Below are 21,770 nucleotides of genomic sequence, written 5' to 3'. Positions count from 1 at the left end.
TGCATTTGCTTGTTTGTTTTTATTAATAAAGGCTAATGCAAACTGATATACATCAATTATTTGGCACTGTGCTTGCCACTTAGTTCTCGGTATTCACCTCCCTTTCCTGTGGTTTGTTTTCTTCAATTATTGAACATGTCTGCCATTAATAAAATTTTTTCATTCTGTGCTATTTTTGGTAGTGCTCTTTGTAAAAATGTAAATGCTGGCACATGCTGACTATTTTTACATATATTTTATGACTAATTTAACCGGTTTATTTTTGTTGCTGAGAATATCAGAAAGTCTGTCAGAAGAGAATATGCTTCTCCCATCTCCCTCCCTTCAGGAGAGACTCTATTTGCCAATTCTAGTTCAAAAATAGTACATCAGCATTCACTTGACATTTTAAAAACATTCAACAAAGCCTTTTCATTTTAACGATTTGGATTTTGGAACAAACCACGCTTGGATTGGGGTGGGGGGGAGAGAAAGACAAAGAGAGAGAGAGAGAGAGAGAGAGAGAGGGAGGGAGGGAGGGAGGGAGGGAGGGAGGGAAGGAGGGAAGGAGGGAAGGAGGGAGGGAGAAAAGGAGGGAGACAGACAGAGACGCAGAGGTTTTTAAACTAAGACAACCATTCAGCACTGGTTGACAGCTGCCTGTCTATGAAGCTGGAGAAGTATAATGTGACAGGTTCAAAGTAACTTTTGATTCTTAAATGAAGAAACCCAGGAACCAAAACCTAGACCAAACTGTTCCCTCTGGTCTCACTTTGCCATCTCACAGGCCAGGCCCAAAGAGGAGGCAGGTGCCCTCGGGACGGCTGAGCCAGACTGAAGAGCGGGCACGGCACAGACAGCTCTAAGAGCTTTCTAGGAACACACCATCAGATTGTAGAGAAGTTTTGCAAGGACCCCTCTTTTCTCCTGTGCTCCAGTTAGCCTTTCTAACAGCTGTGGTCAACCACAGCAAGGGTGGAGGACAGCTTTTGCTCCATCAATTACCTTAAAAGAGAGATTAAATGACATTTTATTCGACATTAACAACAAAACGTGGTAAAGCCTTAAGGAGGAATGGAGCATGGTAAAGAAAGCCACATTAAACCAGAGTATTTAAGTATAAAAGAACCAATTCACATTCAAACTTGAAGTGCTTAAAATCAAGATTAAAATCAAGAGAAGTAGTTAAGCAGCTAGAGGATTGGCTCTAGGGTACAGACTTGGTTGGCAGAAGCTTTCAATGACAAAAAAAAAAAAAGTGAATACTAGAAAGAATCATTCAGAATAATATACCCGCACACACAACAAGCACACCCACAAGCATACACACACACACACACACACACACTTAGTATTTTGGGGGAGATATATAAGCCAAATGTCCCTGAGGTAAGAAGCAAGGTTCACGAGTAAGTGAAGAATAATAAACCTATAGTTTAGTTTTCAGAATTTGACTTTGCATTTAAAATTAGGAGGTATATAATTAAAATTTAGATAACATACTTGATGTAAGAGCCTGAGAGACCTCTTTAAATGATCTGAGTTGTCCATTTGAGTACTAAACAAGATGAGTAATATGGTTATAATTTAAAAAAGAGTTGCCAATTAAATTACTCAAAAATCATCTTTCGATCACAGGGACATAGACATGTGTGGATATAATACATATGTGGATGTAATAAGACTTGAAAATTATTGTAAAACAATTAAAAGCATATTGAGAAAAATACATTTAAAACTTGAATTTGTCAAATTTTTATATTTTAAGTTTATTAACAGGCATTTTCAGATAAAGCTATAAATAATGATTTCCTGTTTGTCAAAGTTTTATCCTTGAATGAGTCAAAAATGTTCACATCTTCTAATAAGAAACAGACATTTCGTGGGCTGGGGTAATAGCTCAATAAGTAAGAAGTTTGCCTTGCATGCTTTTGAACCCGAGTTCAATTTCCCAGACCCAAAGTTCATAAAAGCTGTCCCAATGATAAATTCTTATAATCCTGATATGATATGAGAACATCAGACCAATAAGAAAACCTGTTTCAAAATATGAGACAACATTGAAGAAAGATAATTGAGGTTATTTTCTGGCCAATATACCTATGCTTACCTGCATACATATGGATACTTGAACACACACACAGGGAAGGAGGGGGTTACCAATCATCATAAGACAACAAAAAGCTATTATATTGGTGGGATCTCTTTCTTAGTCATCCAGTAGACATTAGGGGGCATAAAGTTGCAGAGTAGGAACCCAAATATCCTTTTCACCATAAGTTTTCAGGGGGATGCTAAACTCTGCTTTAGCATGACCACTGTAGAGAACACAGACACTCCATATGGGTTGCAACCACAGCTCAGCAACTTAAAATCTACAAGACCTTTGCCAAAAATGGTATCAAGTTTTGATTTTCAGGTGGGTGTTTTCCCCATGCGATGTTAGAAATTACACTGTCTTTCCAGCCCATTTCTTTCACAGACCACTACTCTGGGGGAGAGCACATGCCCGTCTTGTTATTCCAGATATTCTTCTGCAGGCTTGGAAAGAAGTTTCAGTACTGGGTCATTGTTCTCCACACATTTATTAAGCTAGACTAAGCGATACTAGTTTATTGGACTAAATCTCAAAAAAAGTAGATGAGGGACACTGGAAAGTCCATAAAGCAACCATACATTCATAGCTGTATATGAAACAAAACTTTATGATGCTGTATAAAAACGTAGATCTGTGGTTGGGGATGTCCTGTTAATTTACAAGCCCATTGATTGACAAGGACTCTTGGCGCAGCTCCACATTTCCAGAGGTTTATTTAAAACTTACAACTTCCTTCACAGTTATTACGATATTTTGTAAAATATATTAAGGCAGCACCAAGTTTGTATTTTTAGTGGAATAAAGCTGTATTATTTAAAAATCTTTCTTCTAAGACTTTAAACATTTTCTTCTTTAAAACTTCTTAGGAGGACCTCTGTCATCTGTCAACTCTTCCTTAACTTCAGGTCCAGCTTTAGTCATTGTACTTGACGCTCTCAACAGAACATCAACACCAAAGAGCACACAGCAAAAACGACTGCTACCTCACCTTCTACCTGAGTATATATTTGTGAGAATCAATGTGCTTCCTTGTATTTAAGTTTAGACAGTCATTCCTAAAATACTCCAATAAAAGGAATTTTCTTAGGTGGACACTCGCTTCTCAGTTCTCAATGTGGTGGTGACACCAGTGTGGCTGTGTGTGGCAGTGGTCACGTTGTTGCTGTTGATGGCTGTTATTGTTTTTGGTGGTGGAGGTGGTGGAAGAGGAGGAGGAGGTGGAGGTGGTGGAGGAGGAGGGTGGTGGAAGAGGAGGAGGAGGTGGAGGTGGTGGAGGAGGAGGAGGAGGTGGAGGTGGTGGAGGTGGAGGTGGTGGAAGAGGAGGAGGAGGTGGAGGTGGTGGAGGAGGAGGGTGGTGGAAGAGGAGGAGGAGGTGGAGGTGGTGGAAGAGGAGGAGGTGGAGGTGGTGGAAGAGGAGGAGGAGGTGGAGGTGGTGGAAGAGGAGGAGGTGGAGGTGGTGGAAGAGGAGGAGGAGGTGGAGGTGGTGGAAGAGGAGGAGGTGGAGGTGGTGGAAGAGGAGGAGGAGGTGGAGGTGGTGGAGGAGGAGGGTGGTGGAAGAGGAGGAGGAGGTGGAGGTGGTGGAAGAGGAGGAGGTGGAGGTGGTGGAAGAGGAGGAGGAGGTGGAGGTGGTGGAGGAGGAGGGTGGTGGAAGAGGAGGAGGAGGTGGAGGTGGTGGAAGAGGAGGAGGTGGAGGTGGTGGAAGAGGAGGAGGAGGTGGAGGTGGTGGAGGAGGAGGAGGTGGAAGAGGAGGAGGAGGTGGTGGTGGTCGTGGAGGTGATAGCAATGGTGGTGATAATGTTGAACAAGTCACTGCCTTAGGAAAGTGGCTGTTTTTCTGACTACACCACTTCACACTGTGTTTCTAAGATAAGGTATCCATTTTTATATCTATTTCTTTTCAAATATTCATAAGTTTATATAGCTTTTCTGTATTTAGATGTATAATAAAAGTATGATTAAGTGGAGGTTTAAAAGTTTGATCACAGGGGTTCCCTTTGATCTGGGAGGAAACTTTAAATACTGGGAACAATTGTGAGCTGACCAGAGGAGCTGACCGCTCTCTTGCATTGAACAAGACAAAGCATACACCTTCTTTCCAAACAAAGCAAAACATTGTCTTCTTCAGCAACGAATTCATTGAAAGATTTAGAGGTTCAACAAGACAATGATTGCACTAAAATATATATAAATCAAGAACCCACAAAAGAGTCTTGAATTAAAGCAGCAGGGTGCTAGCCAGGTCAGGGTCACAGCAACACAAGGCTGTCTTAAGTGTCTACTAACAGAGGACTTAGACACACACTCTCCTAGATTTTCAGATGAGAAAACGCAGATGCTCTCAAACTTATTAAAGCAGTGAGAGCACTGGCTCTTCTTCTGTGCTTTGTTTTCACTTCCCAAAGGCCAAAATGTCATTTTTCCCCTCCAAATCAAAACGAAAGCCAAATGGTGAAACTGCAGAGATCTGGCTAAACAAACAGTGGGATTTCAGTGGTTTTATCTGCAACATCCCCAGCTACCCAACAAAGCCAAGATATTGTCCATCTCTTCGACAAAGAGCCTCAGAGGTCCAGAGTGACGTGCCCGAAGGCTGGCATGTGACTGGGCTAATTAAATTAAATAGCAGGAAACAGCTCTTCCACATGCCTCTGCCTGGCCACACACACTGTAACAGTAAATCTTTTATGTTGGCGATGGGGAAAGCGTAACCATTAAAAAATATATAGTATCAACACACCCTCCGAGAATCAAAAGTCATTATTGACCCAAGTTCCCCGAACTTTGCTTTAATGCCAAAGTCTAAGAACTTCCGAAATTGCTTCAGAGTAATCCATGAGTCTTTAGTAGTTAAAGGGGATGGGAAAGGATCTTCTCTCATGGTTTACCCAGTATAAGCCAGTGTTCTGAGCATTCTAAAACATTCTAATACGTCAAATACAGTAGAAGCCTCAGTACTTCTGAATCACATGAAAATCGCAGTTCAAATGGTTATGTCCCCACCAGTTTTGTGTGTTCTCCTTTTTTTTTTTTTTTTTTTTTAAAAAAAAAAAAACCTCACTGCAGATTGAGAGAGTAAGACCAAAGAGTCACCGCCCTTGGGGACTTTCTGAGAAATTGCATTTTCTTCCTCTTGTAGGTTTCACAGAATAGAATAATTTGCTCTGAATTATTTCAGCTCTAGGCTTTTATACAAGATCACATCATTTTAAACACACACATACTTGATGTTTCTAGAAAATACACGTACATTGAAAGATGCCACTCAATTTTATAAATGAGAGTTTTTCATTTTCAGTGATTTCTAACAGTAAAATATTTATTATGAAATTCCAGTTGTCAATCTGGATGAAGAAATCAGTGACTAAACACTGTAAAAGAAATTAAAGCAAGGAAACCATCTAATCTAATAGGAATCGTGAATTCCAAGAGAGGAAGGGAATTTTAATTTAAAGATACAGAAAATACAGAATCACCACAGATTATGACTTTCCCACTTACATAAACACGCTTCATATATGTGGTGAGCATCTATATTCTGCATGAGTGATAGTGTGTGTGATTTGTCTTTCTCTGCCTGGCTTACTCCACATAATTTTTTATGTAGAAATAATATCTCTCTGTGTGTATAAACCACCTTCCCTTCATTCAGTTATCTGATCATGAACACTGAAGCAGATCCTACACCTGGTCCGTTGCAAACAGGGAACTTATCACTGTACAGACATCTCCTGCCCAAAGATCCCATTTCTGCCAGTACTCAGTGGTGGGATCGTCCAGCCATTTAACAGTTCTTTCAATGGTTTGTTGTGTCATCATACTGCTTTCATAGATGGGGATGGCTTGCACATCTGCTCACAGTGTGTCAGAGCTCCTTTGAGTGACATCCTCTCCGGACCCTACGTTTGTCACCTCTGTAGGCGCCATTGGAGAGCATGTGAGATGGTGTCTCCTTGTCGTGACTATCTCTGGTGATTAGCTGTGCCGCACGTCATGACACACACATATGAACACTGAGCTATTTCCCTTTGCGGAATTACTGTTCAAGTGCTTCGTTCATCTAAAAATCAATTTATTATGGTCTTGCTATGGAGATGTTTGATTTCTTACAAATGTCGAATCATCTTTACCAGATGATACACATTACGAATATTTTCTCCTATTCTGTAGACGAGACTGTCTCCTCTCTTGGTGGAGTGTTTCCATTGGCATGCGGTGGCTTTCGAGTTTTACATCATCTACCTGTCTGCTCTCTGTTCTTAAAGTCTTAGCCAGGAGCTGATTGCCTATATTAATACCATGGCAAGTTTCCCTGAAGTTTTCTCGTTAGCAATTTATAGATTCATAGTTTGGTGTATTATATCTAAATAATCCATTTTAGCTGATGTTTGCTGTAAAGTATTCCTAAGGTCAGAGGGGTCAAATTTCATTGCTCTGCATGTGGTAATCCAGATATCCTAGCCACATTTTCTGCAGCAGGCTGCCATGGTCCAAAGCACTCCTGACACTTCCGTAGAAAATCAATTGTGTGGATGTATTTGTAGGTCTCTAGTTTGTTCTGTTGTCTCAGGGCCTTAATTGCCAGTATGGCACCATGGGATTATTCGAGCTTCCACAAGTGGAATCTTAAAAGCTGCTCTTCCAGGAATAAAAATTCATAGGTCAATTATTTAAACTGAAATTCAAATGGGCTTTGAAAATTAGGTGACATTGTGTATATTGGCTTTATTACATGAAAGTACAGTGTAAACATCACTGAAGATGCATGGGGGATAGTCATGCCCATTCAGTCTGTGTTGTTTTGTGTACATATAAGTGAAACTTCATGGCTGTTCTTCCACATTTATGTATGAAATAAATATGAAATATATGCACTTGAATATAAAAATGACGGAAATCTAATAAACTCAAAGCCTAGCAGAAAATGGCCCAACCATTTCCAGAAACTGACGTGGTAGGGGTCAATAAGAGTTAGGATTCTTAGATGAAGATGGGTCTAAAATTAAACCAAAGCAGTTTCTCTCAAAGTAGCTGTATTTGTCTTAATGCTGTTCTTGATAAATTCTTACCTTCTTCCTCATCATCCTTGTCCCTTGTCCCAGTGAGCTAAATGGACTCTGTGTTGTTTCACTCAACGACCCAAGTTGGTGTGGTCCGGAGGACTCACATGGTAGAGTAAGAAAAAGCTACACTGAAATCAAAGGCAGCTGTGTGCTCAGAGGAAACTCTGGGACAAGCCTTCAAGAAGGCTAGCAATCTCAAACTGTCTGCTGTCTAAATAAAGTTATTAGGTCCAAAAAGGAGAAAACATAACTGCACTCAGGAGGAGAGCTACGCCGTAGCACCAGACCTGGAAACGCAGAGACCGTGCTAACAAAATCAGTTCAAGAGGGCTACGTCACTACAGAGCAGAGAAATGGGAAACCTACAGCAAAGAATCAAAGGACTCTTCCAGAAAAACAATGCCGTGGATGGAAAATTCACTGCACGTGATTTATTTACTAGAACAAAAGGAGGGAGATAGCGATAGAAGATGCATATATAGAAATAAACAGAATGGAAAAGTCCAGCGTATGTACAATTATAGCCCCAGTAGAAAATATGAGAAAAACAGGAGGAAAAGTATTAGAACAAAGAAGATCTTGCATTTTCTCAAAATGTAAGATGCTCAAATTCTCAGATATATAAAGGGAGTGGAACAAAGAAAATTGTCATTAAAAGAAGGATATATTTATGCAAGTGATAAAAAAATTGCAGAAAACCAAGACTACTAAAACTGCTAAGGGGCACAGAAAGAGGGCACAACGTGACTTTAAGATCCACTACGTAGAGTCTGTCATGTTGATACAAATTCAGTGGAATACAATAGAGTCTCGACATTTGCCTACACACTATATTCAATCAATTTTTTTAGAAAGTACCAGAATAGTTCAAAATAGCATAGACAATATTTGAAAAAATGGTGCTGAAATTTTAGATAGCTAGATGTAATGATGAACCCCAATTTATCTTCATACCACACAAAACTCTAAATACAAAGGTAAACTGGAAGAAATAAGGGCTTTATAGAGAAAAATGGGAAGCAACTGGCACATGAAAATTAAACATTGCTTCTCTGAATGCAAGGTGAGCTACAGGGTAGATGAAAATATTTTCCAAGGCATGGAACTAAGAGAAGATTTTATTCAAAACATTAATTATTCCCTGAGCCAATAATAGGATCACCTACGAAAGGTCTGAAATGTGAGTGAATTAATGACTCACAGGTACAAGAACACATCTAAAGATGCTCAACAACATGAGTTATCAGGGAGACACAAGTTAAGACACAACAAGAACCTATTAGCAACAGTTGAGTGGGCATAGTAACACAGTGCATGTGTCAATCAATATGCAATGCCCAGTACTGACAAGGAGGTAGACTGATAGAAGTATCCTTTGTTGACCAAATGCAGATCAGCCAGTGACAAAAAGTTTGGCAGGCTTTTATATAGCAAAACATATAATTAGCATCCAGCTGAATAATGCCATTTACATATAATTATCAAAATAAAAACCCAATATCTATAAAACACTGCCTCATATCCATGAGGCTTCAATCATAACAGCCCACATGAACGTACTACTCAGGTTTTGACCAATAAATCACTGCATAAATATCTGTAGTGTATCCATGCAATGGAACACTACCCAGGAACTAGAAGTCAATATTACTGACACATCAGTGGATTTCAGAAAGATTTTTGTCTGAATAAAACAGATCTTGACTGAAAGTATCACAGATAGACTTTTTTTAAAAAAAAAAAAAACTTCAATTCACTGACAAAAATTAAAAGCAATGAACAGTAACAGGTAATCAATAATTGCCTGGATCAAGGCAGACTATGAGAATGGGGAGCTGGTTTTAAGGAAGTAGGGAGAAGATGTTTTTGGATATAAATACTGTGCATCAGGATTATAATAGATACATTGTCAAAATACACAACAGTGGCTTCTGTATTCTATATTTTGAACTCAGTAAAAATTGTGAAGTTTAGTGGCCAAAGAATAAACTTTATTAAAAATAATTCAAATTATTATGGAATAACAGCCAATATGAGAAACTGACAGTTCTGAATTCCAGAACTTCTCTCTGAGAGGAAACGTTTATAGCTTCAATACAGTGACAGATACAAGTGTGGCGAGCATATAGGACACCAAAAACAGAGAGAGAGAGAGAGAGAGAGAGAGAGAGAGAGAGAGAGAGAGAGAGAAATAGAGAGAGAGAGAAAACCAGTATAGTGTGGGGAAGGAAAGACAACAGCAACAGAATCAAGTTGTGTTATATTGAGGTTTGTCAGATAATCGTGTAAAAAAAAGCAAAAACAAACTTTTAAAATACATACGTAGGAAGTAATGTTAAAGGCATTTTACTTCACACAATATAAAAGTTAAAGGATCAAAAAGATAGCTAAAGATTGACCAACATGACCAATACGCAGATAAAACACTGAAACAATGGATCAAAGAAGTATTTAAATTGATGAAGGAAATTCTCTAAGGTAAAGAAACCAGCAAAAACGACATCTTCACATGCCCTTCTATTATTTACTTAACTGGACACAGACAACATATTCTCAGAATGTTTGACAGAAAATAGGAGCAGAATCAAGTGGGTGATATTGTAACCCAAGCAATAGGGAAGGAAGTGGACTCAAGAGGATAAGTTCACAGTCGTTCTCTGATGCACTGGGAGTTCAAGGCCAGCCTGCTACACTTCATACTCTGTCTCAAAAGACAAAAATTCCCCCAACCCCCAACCCTAACAAAACACGAAATTATTAGCATCACTTGCTGTGGCACGAGATGAGGCAGAGCCCATGCGACTCTGAAGGAGAGCCTCCTGTGAACCGCTGGGCAGAGCCGCAGGCTTCAGGACTTTGTTTTTTGATTGTTCATAGGGATCTAACCTACAATTTCTATAGTAATTACAACAGCTGACCACATTTAACAAATGATCAGCACGGCCTTGGGATGGTTAAATAAATGTCTTCACATGCAGTTTTTGCGAGGTGATGGGGTTTCGGTTTGAACTCCTGTAGCCTCTACATCCAGCAATACAGTCACTCGGAGGTTACAATCATGAAGCGTTGTCATGTGCGGATCGCAAAGACAGCAAAGAACCACTGTCCAATGACTGGTTCATACATTGTAAAAATGAACATACCAGCTTCTATGGTTAGCCATGGTTTACTAAGACAAAGATGAGCTCTTTATACTTTGATATAATATTAATGTGAATCATTTTGTTCTTTTCCCAAATTTCAATTTTCAGAAATTCTGAGGGTCCTGCACTAAAATGGAAAGTTAATTAAGAAGTCATGACCGTTATGAGATAAAGTGCTTCATCTAGATGTGTAGGCAAAATATTGTGATACATATCTGAACATAAAATATATAAAATCAAGTAATTCATGTATGATATTAGCCAAGAAATTCATAAAATAAAAACTATCATTTACTCGTCATAAAAATAAATTGTAGCTATATCTAATAGTGTTGGCTTAAAGAAAATACTACCAATGAGATACAGCTCGTGAAACAGTTTAGTGGGGGAGGCTCTGTCTCATGCAGTAAATAAAAACTAGCAAGTAAAACAACATGAAAAAAAATGCAGCCATTATCATGTGAATACGTAGAATGAAACCAAACAATTGCTCAAATGAAATTAAATGGTCAGTTCATAGATTCTGAGTGGAAGAGGAACCACAAATAACTCAGTATATTCCCCTCGAACCCAATGACAAGAGCCTACAATAACAGAGAAGAAAGATTTAAAGAAGAATTACTCATAGAAGAGTATGGAACTCAATCCAAGAGGGTTAGAGTTCAAAGAAGTTAGAGAACTCAGAGATAACATACAAAGCAAAAGCAGGATTTAGAAAAGGCAGTCAAAGCTCCCAAGATAGGAATAAAAACTTGAAGAAACCGTGCTGACTAGACCCCCATCCCCATTGAAAACGTGCTCTTCTATTCGGTCTGCATCCTAACGACATCGTAGGTTGGGAAATGTCCCGGTCAGAGTGTGAGGCTGGACTATGAGGAGGACTCCCTGATGCCATTTGCACAGAACAAGAGCTTGCTGCAGAGAGCATGAAATGGTATCTTACATTGTTAATTCGATGGGCACATCAAACACAAAGGAGACTATCACCATGATACAAGCCTGAATTTGTGTTGGCAATAATTAGGGCAGTGACTGAGGAATCAAAAGCCAGAGGTGAAAAGATTTGTTGGTTTGAAAGTAGAGAGACAGAGAGCACAACAATTTAGAAGAGAGGGCCACCAAAGACAACTAAGGGGTAATCTATCCTGGTGCTCAAATGGGTTCTTCCACTGTCGATAATGTTCAGGAGAAGCATCTTCAGTCAGTTCCTCATCCTTGAGATGAGAAAGGCAGAACCAGTGAACGGCCCTTACAAATAATAATGAAAGTGGAACTAGAGCTTTGAGTTGTCTTAATGGTAAAGTAGAAAGATCTTTAACATTGACCCATTTCCACAGTATAGAGCTCTGCTGTCTGCATCGTCCGAGCGTGGGGAGCCGCCGGCGTGACATCTGTTCATTCAGATCTCACAAATCACATCACTAATATTATGGGGTGAGTTCTATCCAGTTCCAAAATAGAAACTGAAATGAGGATTTCCTGGTGTAGAAACAGATTCAGCGTATGATTCGTTTATTTGCATAGCATATTTAATATATAATTCATGTATGTGATAAATAAAATTAGCATGAATCATACATGAAAATAACATACATAATCTTGAATGTTAGATTAGCTATATTGGAAGGGGAAAAGAAATCAGATTAATTTTACTGATTTTATTTGTTCCCACATATTTAAACCTTTTTATTTCAATATGTAACCAGCAAGGATGATTTCCATACTAATCCATATTTTCCTACGTCTTTGAAAGCTTGGCAATACTTTGTCCTTTGGAAAAGTTCTGTTTCTAGTCAGCCACATGTTTAATGCTCTGTGGTTATATGTGGGTATCCAATTTAACAGTGAACTTTTTGAAATCTTTCTAAAAATTCTATTAACAGAAACAGGAAAATCAAAGAAAAGGCACGAGAATTAACACAACATGAAAATTGAAGCGGAAATTAGAGATAAATGTGAATAGCAAAAGTAGGACTTTATATCTGTAGAGAAAATTAACTGACTCATTTTGAAAAGTACACCTCCACGAGGCATTCTTTATAAAAAGATAAACCTATTTTCTTCCACCCAATTAATATCAAATATAAATACCGAGATGGTAGCAGTTGCATGCTTCCGTGTGAAGGCAAAACAAAGCAGCAAACTACACGATATGTTAGAAAATGACGAGTGTCATTAGCAGGAATGGAAGGACAGTAAGGGTCAAATCCACCAGACACAGCGGAAGAGAGAGCCCCACACCTATGAAGACATGCGTTATGAATCACGGGTCTGGCACTGCTGCCAAGGCAGGCTGGAACTAGAGATTATGGAGCCTGAGGTAGGAGGATTCTAAATGCAGTCTGGGATACACAGCCATAGCCTGTCTAAAATATCAAAACTCTTGAATGTATAAAAGAAAATCATCTTATAATGATACATAGAACTCAGAACAACCCACAAGCTGAATTCTGTTGCTGCAGAATGTGTAGAAGGCAACGTAAGAGTAAATCTTCATGTCAGAAGATGGCTTCTTCAGCCACATCTAAAGCATAAGCAACCAAGGGAAATAAAGGTGGATGGAATTCAGTAAGATCGAAAGTGTCTGACAAAGTACACTATCAAGGAAATTATAAATAATAAATAAAATTATAAATAGTAAATAAGAGGAAATAAAGGTGGACTGGCATTCAGTGAGATCGAAAGTGTCTGATAGTCAAAGTACACTATCAAAGAAATAAAAATCACAGGATGGTGTAACATTTTAATTGGAATCATATGTACTTATTAACTCTCAATAACAAAAGAACAATTTTAAAATAGCAAATATGTAAATAGGTATTTTCTAAGGAAGTTCCTCAAATGGAAAATAAGCAAATGGAAAAAAAATGTTCATAATCATTAACCCAGGGAAAAGTAGAAATCAGTTGAAAAATTGTAGCACTTCCCAGCTGTTATCATGACTGCCATAAAAATCAAGAAACAAGGCTGGGACAATAGCTCAGATGGCAAAGCTTCCACTGCAAACAAGTGGACCTAAACTGGACCCCCAGAACCCACATAAGCAAGCAGGACATGGGAGCACGTGCTCTTCATCTCAGTGCTAGGCTGGCAGAGGCAGCAGGTTCTCTGGTGTAAGTTTCAGGCTCAGTAAGAGACACTGCCTAGGAGAACAAGGGGGAGAGCTCTGAAACATAGTACAAGTGCACGCACACACACACACACACACACACACACACACACACACGGGAGGAGGGGCAGGGCCAGCATGTGTTGGAGAGATGGGGAGAGTTGGGAACCATAGCCACTGCTGGTAGGAAAGCCATATAGCTTAGGTTTATGGAAAAGAGGTATTACTCCTTCAAATGGTAAAGTTGCCAAGGGACTCACCAATTACTGGAGACAAATGAGAACATACATTAGCAGAAACAAAACTTTTATATTAATGTTCATAGCCTCATTAGTAGAGACAATCCATGATCCCGCATCTGATGACTGATACATTATACAGTATATAATTTTGTAATGGGTTAGTACTGCAGGTCAGTAAGTAATGAGCTCCTGATACAGGTCATTGTGGACATTTCAGACCAGGGAAGTCGGGCACTGTGTGGCCTTTTGTTCCCAACTTGTCTCCTTTGACAAAGTATTTCCATCCTTAAAGTGCATATCAGGAACTCCTTACATTTTATACCTGAAATATTGTGTTAAAGGGAAGAAGCTGGGGACGAAAGGCCACACAGTATCTAAGTTCATGGATATGAAATGTTCACACTGGCAAATCAAATTTGGTAGGTTTTGGCCAAATAAAGTTGTACAGCTAAGCTAAGAACTTGTTTAAATTAGCAGATATGTGTTTAGACTGTGTGAAGATGTGTCACTGTGGCTGGTGTAAGAGATGAATGGTCAATAGTTAGGCTGGAGAGAATAGACAGGAGTTACAGGGAGAGAGAGGAACTCAGTAGGAATCCAGGCCTGTGAGGGACAGCAGCAAGACACTGAGTAGTCAGACATAGAGAATGGAAGAAAGGTAAAAAGCCACGTGACAGAACACAGATTAATAAAAGCAGGTTCATTTACGTTCTAAGAGCTAGTTGGGAATAGGCCTAAGCTAAAGACCTAGTTTTCATAATTAATAATGTCTCCATATCATTGCTGAGGGGTTAGTGGGCCAAGAAAGCCCAACAACAGAGACAAGTAGAGAGCAGACAAATTATTAGAGATAAATAGATAAAAAGAACAAACACTGCTAAATAATAGCGGTGTAGAATAGTCTACAGCTGAGCCACACTGCAGAGAACACTGAGGTAACACACGAGAAAGAGATGCTATAGCCTACGAACTATCAAGCTGAGAATCAGACGATCATGTTTAAAGCCATGACAAATCAGACCGTGCTCCAGGGAGTCATCTGGGACCTCCACTATCTCCGAAACTGATTGGGAATTGGAATGTCCTCAAGGGCCTGCATGCCTCATGTGATATCTATGCAATGGGAGCAGAACTGGATCATGTGGTCAGAGCCGAAATCTCCCTCAGACAGGTTTTTATATACCTTTGAGTCAGACAGCCCTCTTGGAGGTCTAGAATCCTAGGAATGATCCCCTTTGCCTCTTTCAGATCTTATTGGACCACTTTTGGTCCAAGTGAATATCAGTGTACCCTCAGCAATTCAAAGGATTATAAGAGACGGTGTCTGCTTATGTATTAGGCTGGACTTTAGATGTGAAAAGATCCAAGAAATGCTGACAGACAGACAGACAATGTGATTGAAGTCCTTCCTTTTTTGGTCCTAGCATGGTTTATTTTGCTGTGATCAACACCAAAATCAAAAGTAACTTGGGGAGGAATGGGGACTTGCACGTTACAATCCATCACCTAGAGAAGCCAAGGCAGAAACTCAAAAGAGAGGTTTAAACAGAAACCACAGAGAAATGTTGTTCCTTGGCTGGCCCCTCTGCACCTGTTCAGCTAGCTTTCCAAGACAACCCACCACTGACAATGGACCAGGCACTCCTGCCTCAGTTAGCAATGGAGTCATTGCCTCACTGATCAGCCCACAGTGCAGCTGAGATTGCTTCAGACAACTCTGGGCTGTGACAAGTTGCCAGCCGAAATCACCTGGGCAGGGCTCCCCCTCCCCGATGTTTACCCCAAGTGCACAGCGTCTCGGTCCATCCTGGCACTGTCTCCAGCCGGAAAAAAGAGGAATACGTGAATTCACGACAGAACACGGACGCATTTCGAGATGAAATCACGTGCGCAAAACTCTCATCTCTGAACACACTTGACACTTGTCATTTACAGTACTGATGTAAAGAATTGATTCGAATCAGTTGATGTTGATGGAAATGGGGAGATCTGGGATGAAGGAGACTAGGAGAACGGTAGGAGCAGCTGAATACGGTGTGGGGGTTAGGCATCTTGGATATGTAAAAAGGGATCTTTGCACACACAGCAAAGGAGTCAGGGCTGCAGATACAGACTCAAGGGTCAGAATGCCCAGGCTCCCATCAAAGGTGGACGGCCTCTGCCAGGAGTGCTTCATGCAATAACCACCCCAAATGCCTGTGGTAAAGGTGGATGGAAAAAGTTAATAGATTCAAGGTGTTCGCAACTACACTTTATGCATTTAAGTCTGCCATAGTTAAAATGAAAATCCATTTCATCAAAGAGATGCAGGAATATGCTAAGACTCCAGGAAGTTACTGTGCTAGGAAACAGCTATACGGATACAAACACGTAAAAACTTAGAGTCTTAGCTTGACTCAAAAGCCGCATTTCTGGTTCCTTATATTTGTCTACATTCTGTGACTCCCTCCCCCACCTCGCCCCACATTCTTCTCTTTAAATTGGGTGTGGAGAAGTTAATAATAAAGAGAAATAATCTCTAAGTCCTCTTGTACCTCTGAATTCTTCACTGTGAGTGGCTACAATTACAGACTTGAATCATTTGATCGTTAACTGTATACCTATTTTACCCATACACAATTATTTAGAACGACATGTTTCAATTATTGAAAAAAAAAACACAAAATCTAAGAGCCACTATGCTATTAATATCTATACGAATCAGGTACTAGATTTAAAAATACGTTGAACTTGAATACCCTTTTTAACACTTTTCGCCAATCACTAAGTATGATGAATGTAAAAATTCTTACGGACGACTGCTCATTTCTGTGAAAAGCAGGAATCTCTGCTTCAGCCTCCACATCCACCAATGCCAGCAGAATGATATCTCATGTAATATGCTGCCGTGTGGTTCTGACCTCCAGAAACACTAACTTTCATGACAGTACTATAGAGTAATATATAGAGGGCAATGTAAAGGAACCAGAGGACATTAAAAAAATCATATTTAACCCCTTTAATTCAGCACACAGTAGCACATTCTGAAATTCTGACAGTAAGTTCTGCTGCCAACAAACCAGAAGCGGAATAAGCTGGACAGTCCGCGCACAGGAAACCACTACCTCTTCACACAGCATCGCAATAACTGCCACCGTACATGGGGAGTGTGCTCCATCCCTCTTCTCTCTAAATGTATTCACAGTCACTTTTATCTGCGGTTTGGAATCTCACCGTAATAGACAGCATTAAGGTACTTGCAAAAAGATTCATTTTAACATTTATTGAGAGCTTGTTATATTCAAGGGAGCATGTTTAGCTTATTTTTAAATTTTTGATTACATTTGTGTGTGTGTGTGTGTGTGTGTGTGTGTGCCAGAGCCGATGTGTTGTCAGAGGACAATCTGAGGACTCAGTCCTCTCCTCCCACCGTGTGGGACCTGGGAATCAAACTCACGTTGTCAGGCTTGGTAGCAGACACCTGTAGGTAACACAGAGCTCTTGACAGCCCATGTTAAAAGTTTAAAATAATTTTTAAGTTGAATAGCACTAGGGACTATTTATATTTCTTTTATATTTAGAGGATGACATTTTAATTTAAATACCAAAGAGGATAACACATCCTTTAAAAGGCCACACTAGAAAATGGAGCATGCAACTGATTTTACATCTGTCTCCTGGTTGAGAATGGCTGATACAAATAGTTCAATATTGTTATTGTTTTATGTTATTTTAAATGGTATTAGAAGCAACTTTTCAAAATACCTTCATTTTCTTGTTTCAACAAAAAAATGGAAATTTGTATATGTGATCTAATGAACAGGTTTCAAATTCCATTAAACATATCAACTTTACACAAAGCCAAATGTATGAAAAGGGATCTTTTAAAAAAAACTTTATTTGAGAAAGGAAGAGACTTATAACAGAAGGCAAGAAGGGAAACATACAGACAGTATATTTACAACACAAAACAGGATATCACCTCCAAGGGTGTAAATCATAATAAATACAGTAGATCTTAGAAGAGACATTTATCGGTTAATTCTAAAGTTAGTTATGTCCAGCTTCTTGTTTTACTGGTTCCAGGTAGTTTCTTGACTAAATTCAAAGACTATCAAATTCAAACAATTACGTCCACCAAATGTACTGATGAAGTTCTCTCCAATGACAATATAAAAAAATAGTTTTTTTTTGTTTTTTGATCACATATCTTTGAAGAAATATTATACAAAAGTCTGCTCAGCCACGTGTTCCTCCCCAAATAAAATGTGTTTTAAAAGATGCACTATCCCTTTTTTTTTATGAGATTGAAAAAGGAATTTGAAGAAAATGAATATTTATGAGATGGAAAAATATACAATTTTATCTTAGGCATGCCATATTTTTAATGCAAAACAACTGACAACAGTCATTTTAATATGAAGGAATATATTAACCCAAACATATTGGTGATAGGGAGAGTTACCTATTAGAACTAGCTGTCAAATTATCAGAAGGATTTTCATTATGTGGAAAAACTTTTAACATTCTAACTCTAGTTATGTTAATTTAATTCAAATGGAGACTTTTTAAAAAAGGATAATGTATCTTTAGCAGGAACATTTTAAAAGAAATAGTTTTAAATGTCACAGCGAAGTGTAAACAACACGTGCTAATAACATACAGTTGAACCATGTCTACATTTGGCAAAAGTGCTGTCTCCTGAAACAGGATACTACACCTTAAATAGCAGGGATCAAGGAATATAAATATTTTAATAGAAAAAATCCTCAGGAAGATTCTAGGTCAATTTGGATTATCCATACCAAAGGGGTCTTAATACAGCGTACGTTTGACTAGCTTAACAAAAGTAAACCTGTAAAAGAAGGCAAACATATCAAAAGGGAATATGAAGAAAACGTTCTAGCCAATAGCTTCCGTAAGGGTTTCCCAACTCATGGTGGGATTTTCCCAGCCAATAAATCAATTCATAGAACACCCTTGAAAACTGAAAGAGTAGAACAGTACTCTCAGACTGTTTCTCTTCCATCCCCAGAACGTGAGTCACTCGGACTTCCTGTTTCCACGAGACATTTCCTGTCCCCCTCATAGAACTGCTCTTCTGTAGAACAGCAGGACCCTGACAAAGAACTGACTTAAATAAACATCGTCTCGGTCTCTGTTGCGTTCAAAGTTGTTTGTGCTTTTACAGTATCAAAGGACACAGTCCTTCTGGAAGGGCCATCATATACAAGCAGATTCGTCTTGTTAAACCAATACCCAGATTTTTTATTCATTTCTCAAAATGATGTGGTATATACCACAGTATGCGAGAGATCCTAAAGATACCAGGCGTCAGTGTGAGTCACCCTCTTGTAAGCCTGCTTTTAATTTGGTAACAGGTGGTAATCATACTACATTCTCTGCAGCTGTGCATACATCGCAGCATCTGTGTGGACCACAGGCCTGCACGCTGCTTCTCGACAGCATTTGCATGGGTTCCGTTCCAGAACTCAACATCAGCAACTTATACAAGGTTTACGCATTGTGCAATACTGTGTCAGACATAAGGTAATGGTCAAAACGGAACTTCAGCTTGCATCTCTGCTCAAAACCACTGAATGGCTAAGGTTTTCAGTTGTGATCTACACAATAACCTAGAGCTGCTGGCATGGTAGCCAGGTTTCTACTTTAAAAAAAGAGAGAGAGAGAGAAAGGGGGCAGGGAGCAGACTACCTTCAACAGTGTTCAAGACCATGGTATGATACACTATGTACAGTTGTATGAAAAAAATGAATTCTATATGTTAAAAACATCATCTCTAATAGAATGCTTCATTGATCAGGCTGTAGACTACATTCTGTGCTCACAGACCTCAGCAGATAAAACTAAAAACAACAATGAGTTCATTTTCACTAGAAGTAACTGTTGTATTAGGCTTCGAGATGGACTTAAAGCCTATTAATTACCTGGATATTATATAGCATAATTTTAGTGTAACAGGCATTTTCTTACCAGTAAAGCTTCAATGAAACCTTGATACCCATACTCATTCAGAGAGCAGTATAGAGTGATCTTTATAAAGAAAAAAAAAACATCATTTTACCTGTTTTAGAATTCTTAAACACTAAAATTGGAGATATATGCTGATAGGTAATGATAAGCATTTAGCAAAATCTGCAACACATTTATGTTCAAATAATGACTTTAATTACAAATCCTGGAGCTAAATCTTTGCCTATTACCTGTTGCATATAAGCAGCCTGCTCCCCACATTCCATTTCCTGTATCTGAGCATCTTCATCGCTGTCCACTGGCTCCTCCTTGACCTTCACAGCCCCAACTTGTCCTAGTGTGTCCTCCACACAAGCACGGCTGCTCCCAGTGCTGTGCTCGCTAGGGGTCGCTCTGTCTTCCATGGCCTGGTCCCCCTGAAGCTCCTCCTCCGCTTCTTCAAGATGGCTGCCTGGTTGCTTCAGTTGTTCAATAGATTTCGAGAGCAGCTAGAAGAGAGTGTTCAGGGGTTCAGAAGTCAATAGTTCTTGATGCAACAGATTCAACTCATACTCTCATTTTTAATACCTCAACTTGAGCTAGAAAATGCTGGACGCATTAAGGGAAGAAAGTGGATAAACCTTGTCTTCAGAAGCTACAAAACTTTCATAAGGACGTAGATCAAAAGTCTACTTGATATAAGTAAACTTGAGACTGACCCTTTCTCAAGAAAGGCTGATGTTAGCGTAGAAACATCTTCAAACTCACATTTCAGCAAATACTAACCGCTATAAAACTGCCAACCTAAATGGTAGTGGTTCTTTAATTCTCTGGTGCCCATAGATTTGGATTATGACAGTATTTCAGAAATAGAATTGTAAAATACAGAAATACTCATTGTAGAATTCTGAAGTTTAAAAATATCAATGATCTTTACCATTTTGGAAGGGCATAATATATTTTTGATTGGACCCGAATGAAATTAAATACGAAGTAAACAAGAAACTAGATTTAAAATAAAAAAAATTATTCAGATGTCTTCCTTACTTGGCTGGGTTCATACCTGTGTAACTGTTTTCCAGCCATCCTGGTTAGCAGCATGCAGAGAATGTACCGCGGAAAACAAAACTACAATATTTTTCTGCATAGAATTTTAGTTTAACTCATATTCACATATAACAGGGTTTAAAAATCTAAGCACATTTTAATGTTTGAATAAAATGTTTACTCAAACTTTGAAGGGCAAGCTCTTTAGATGTCATGTGATCCATCCATCACAAGCAGCCCTGAACATGCTGGTACACAACTTAAATTTAACTGCAGGGATGCATATCGGAAGTTTTCATCATTTTTTTTTAACAATTATTCATTTAGTGGCAGTTAGGCTCCAGCCACTGCTAATGACTGAGAAATGGGCACACCTTTCTTCCTACCAGCCCTTGTTTCAGTGCGTTATAAAGAAGTAAAACCACTGCATTTTGATCTCATTTTTATGTGTCAAAGATTTTATTTTCTATCTAACAAGGACTTTAAAGAATAAACTCTGGTTGTTATAGTAGCATCCTGCGTGTACAGGTGGGCACAGGAGAGAGGTGAGATGGCAGAAGTTGCTGCTGAGAAGGTGTTCTGTTTGGGATGAAGGCGGAAAAGGAGGCAGATAGACTGAAAATATTTCATGAAAAGTGTCACGGCTCATACCATATTTTGGTGGAGAACAAGAATATACAGAAATAAGCTGTAATAGGAAAAGACCCAAATATCTCCAAGCCCAGCAGAGATGATCAAGCAAAGAAAACACACACCAATTAAAATCCATATCAAAAGGAAGAAAGACAATTTCAATATTCATTTCCTTCGTGCTGACAACTTAATTTCTATTATTCTTGGGCAGTCAGCATAAGGAGAAATTCCTCCCATCATCCTTAAAACATCTTTAAGTGCATGCTAGAAGACTATTTTCTATATAATTGTCCTAGTTCTGAGCAGTAATCAGCAGTTCCTGTCTTAAACACATAATTGTTTGCACACGGCCGAGAGCCCAAGGAGCAGACACTACACTCCTTTTCAATTCTGGCTGTGTAACTGTAGGGCGCCTCGTCCTGCAGGTTTGGAGAGAAAGAACACTCAGGACCATAAAAAATGAGAAAAAATAAAACAAAAGTCTTATTTTTGGTGGAAACAGCAGAG

The 21,770-nt window shown here is 39.1% G+C and overlaps 1 protein-coding gene across 2 annotated transcripts in view; it reads right to left on the bottom strand.

Annotated features, from left to right (window-relative positions):
• Window positions 1–21,770, bottom strand: part of Hdac9 (histone deacetylase 9) — a 474,463-nt gene that overhangs the window by 273,900 nt on the left and 178,793 nt on the right. The window contains exon 12 of one of the 2 annotated variants that reach the window (XM_057782117.1): window positions 19,835–20,092. In XM_057782117.1, coding sequence (XP_057638100.1) covers window positions 19,835–20,092 — 258 coding nt within the window. Of the gene's footprint in view, window positions 1–17,529; window positions 20,093–21,770 lie in introns of those variants that run through there. The other variant, XM_057782116.1, reaches the window with a different exon arrangement.

The sequence above is a fragment of the Chionomys nivalis genome, chromosome 10 (assembly GCF_950005125.1).
Source record: "Chionomys nivalis chromosome 10, mChiNiv1.1, whole genome shotgun sequence".
In the NCBI taxonomy this organism is placed as follows: Eukaryota; Metazoa; Chordata; class Mammalia; order Rodentia; family Cricetidae; genus Chionomys; species Chionomys nivalis.
The sequence above is the reverse complement of the archived record's forward strand: the minus strand, read 5'-3'. Positions and strand labels throughout refer to the sequence as shown.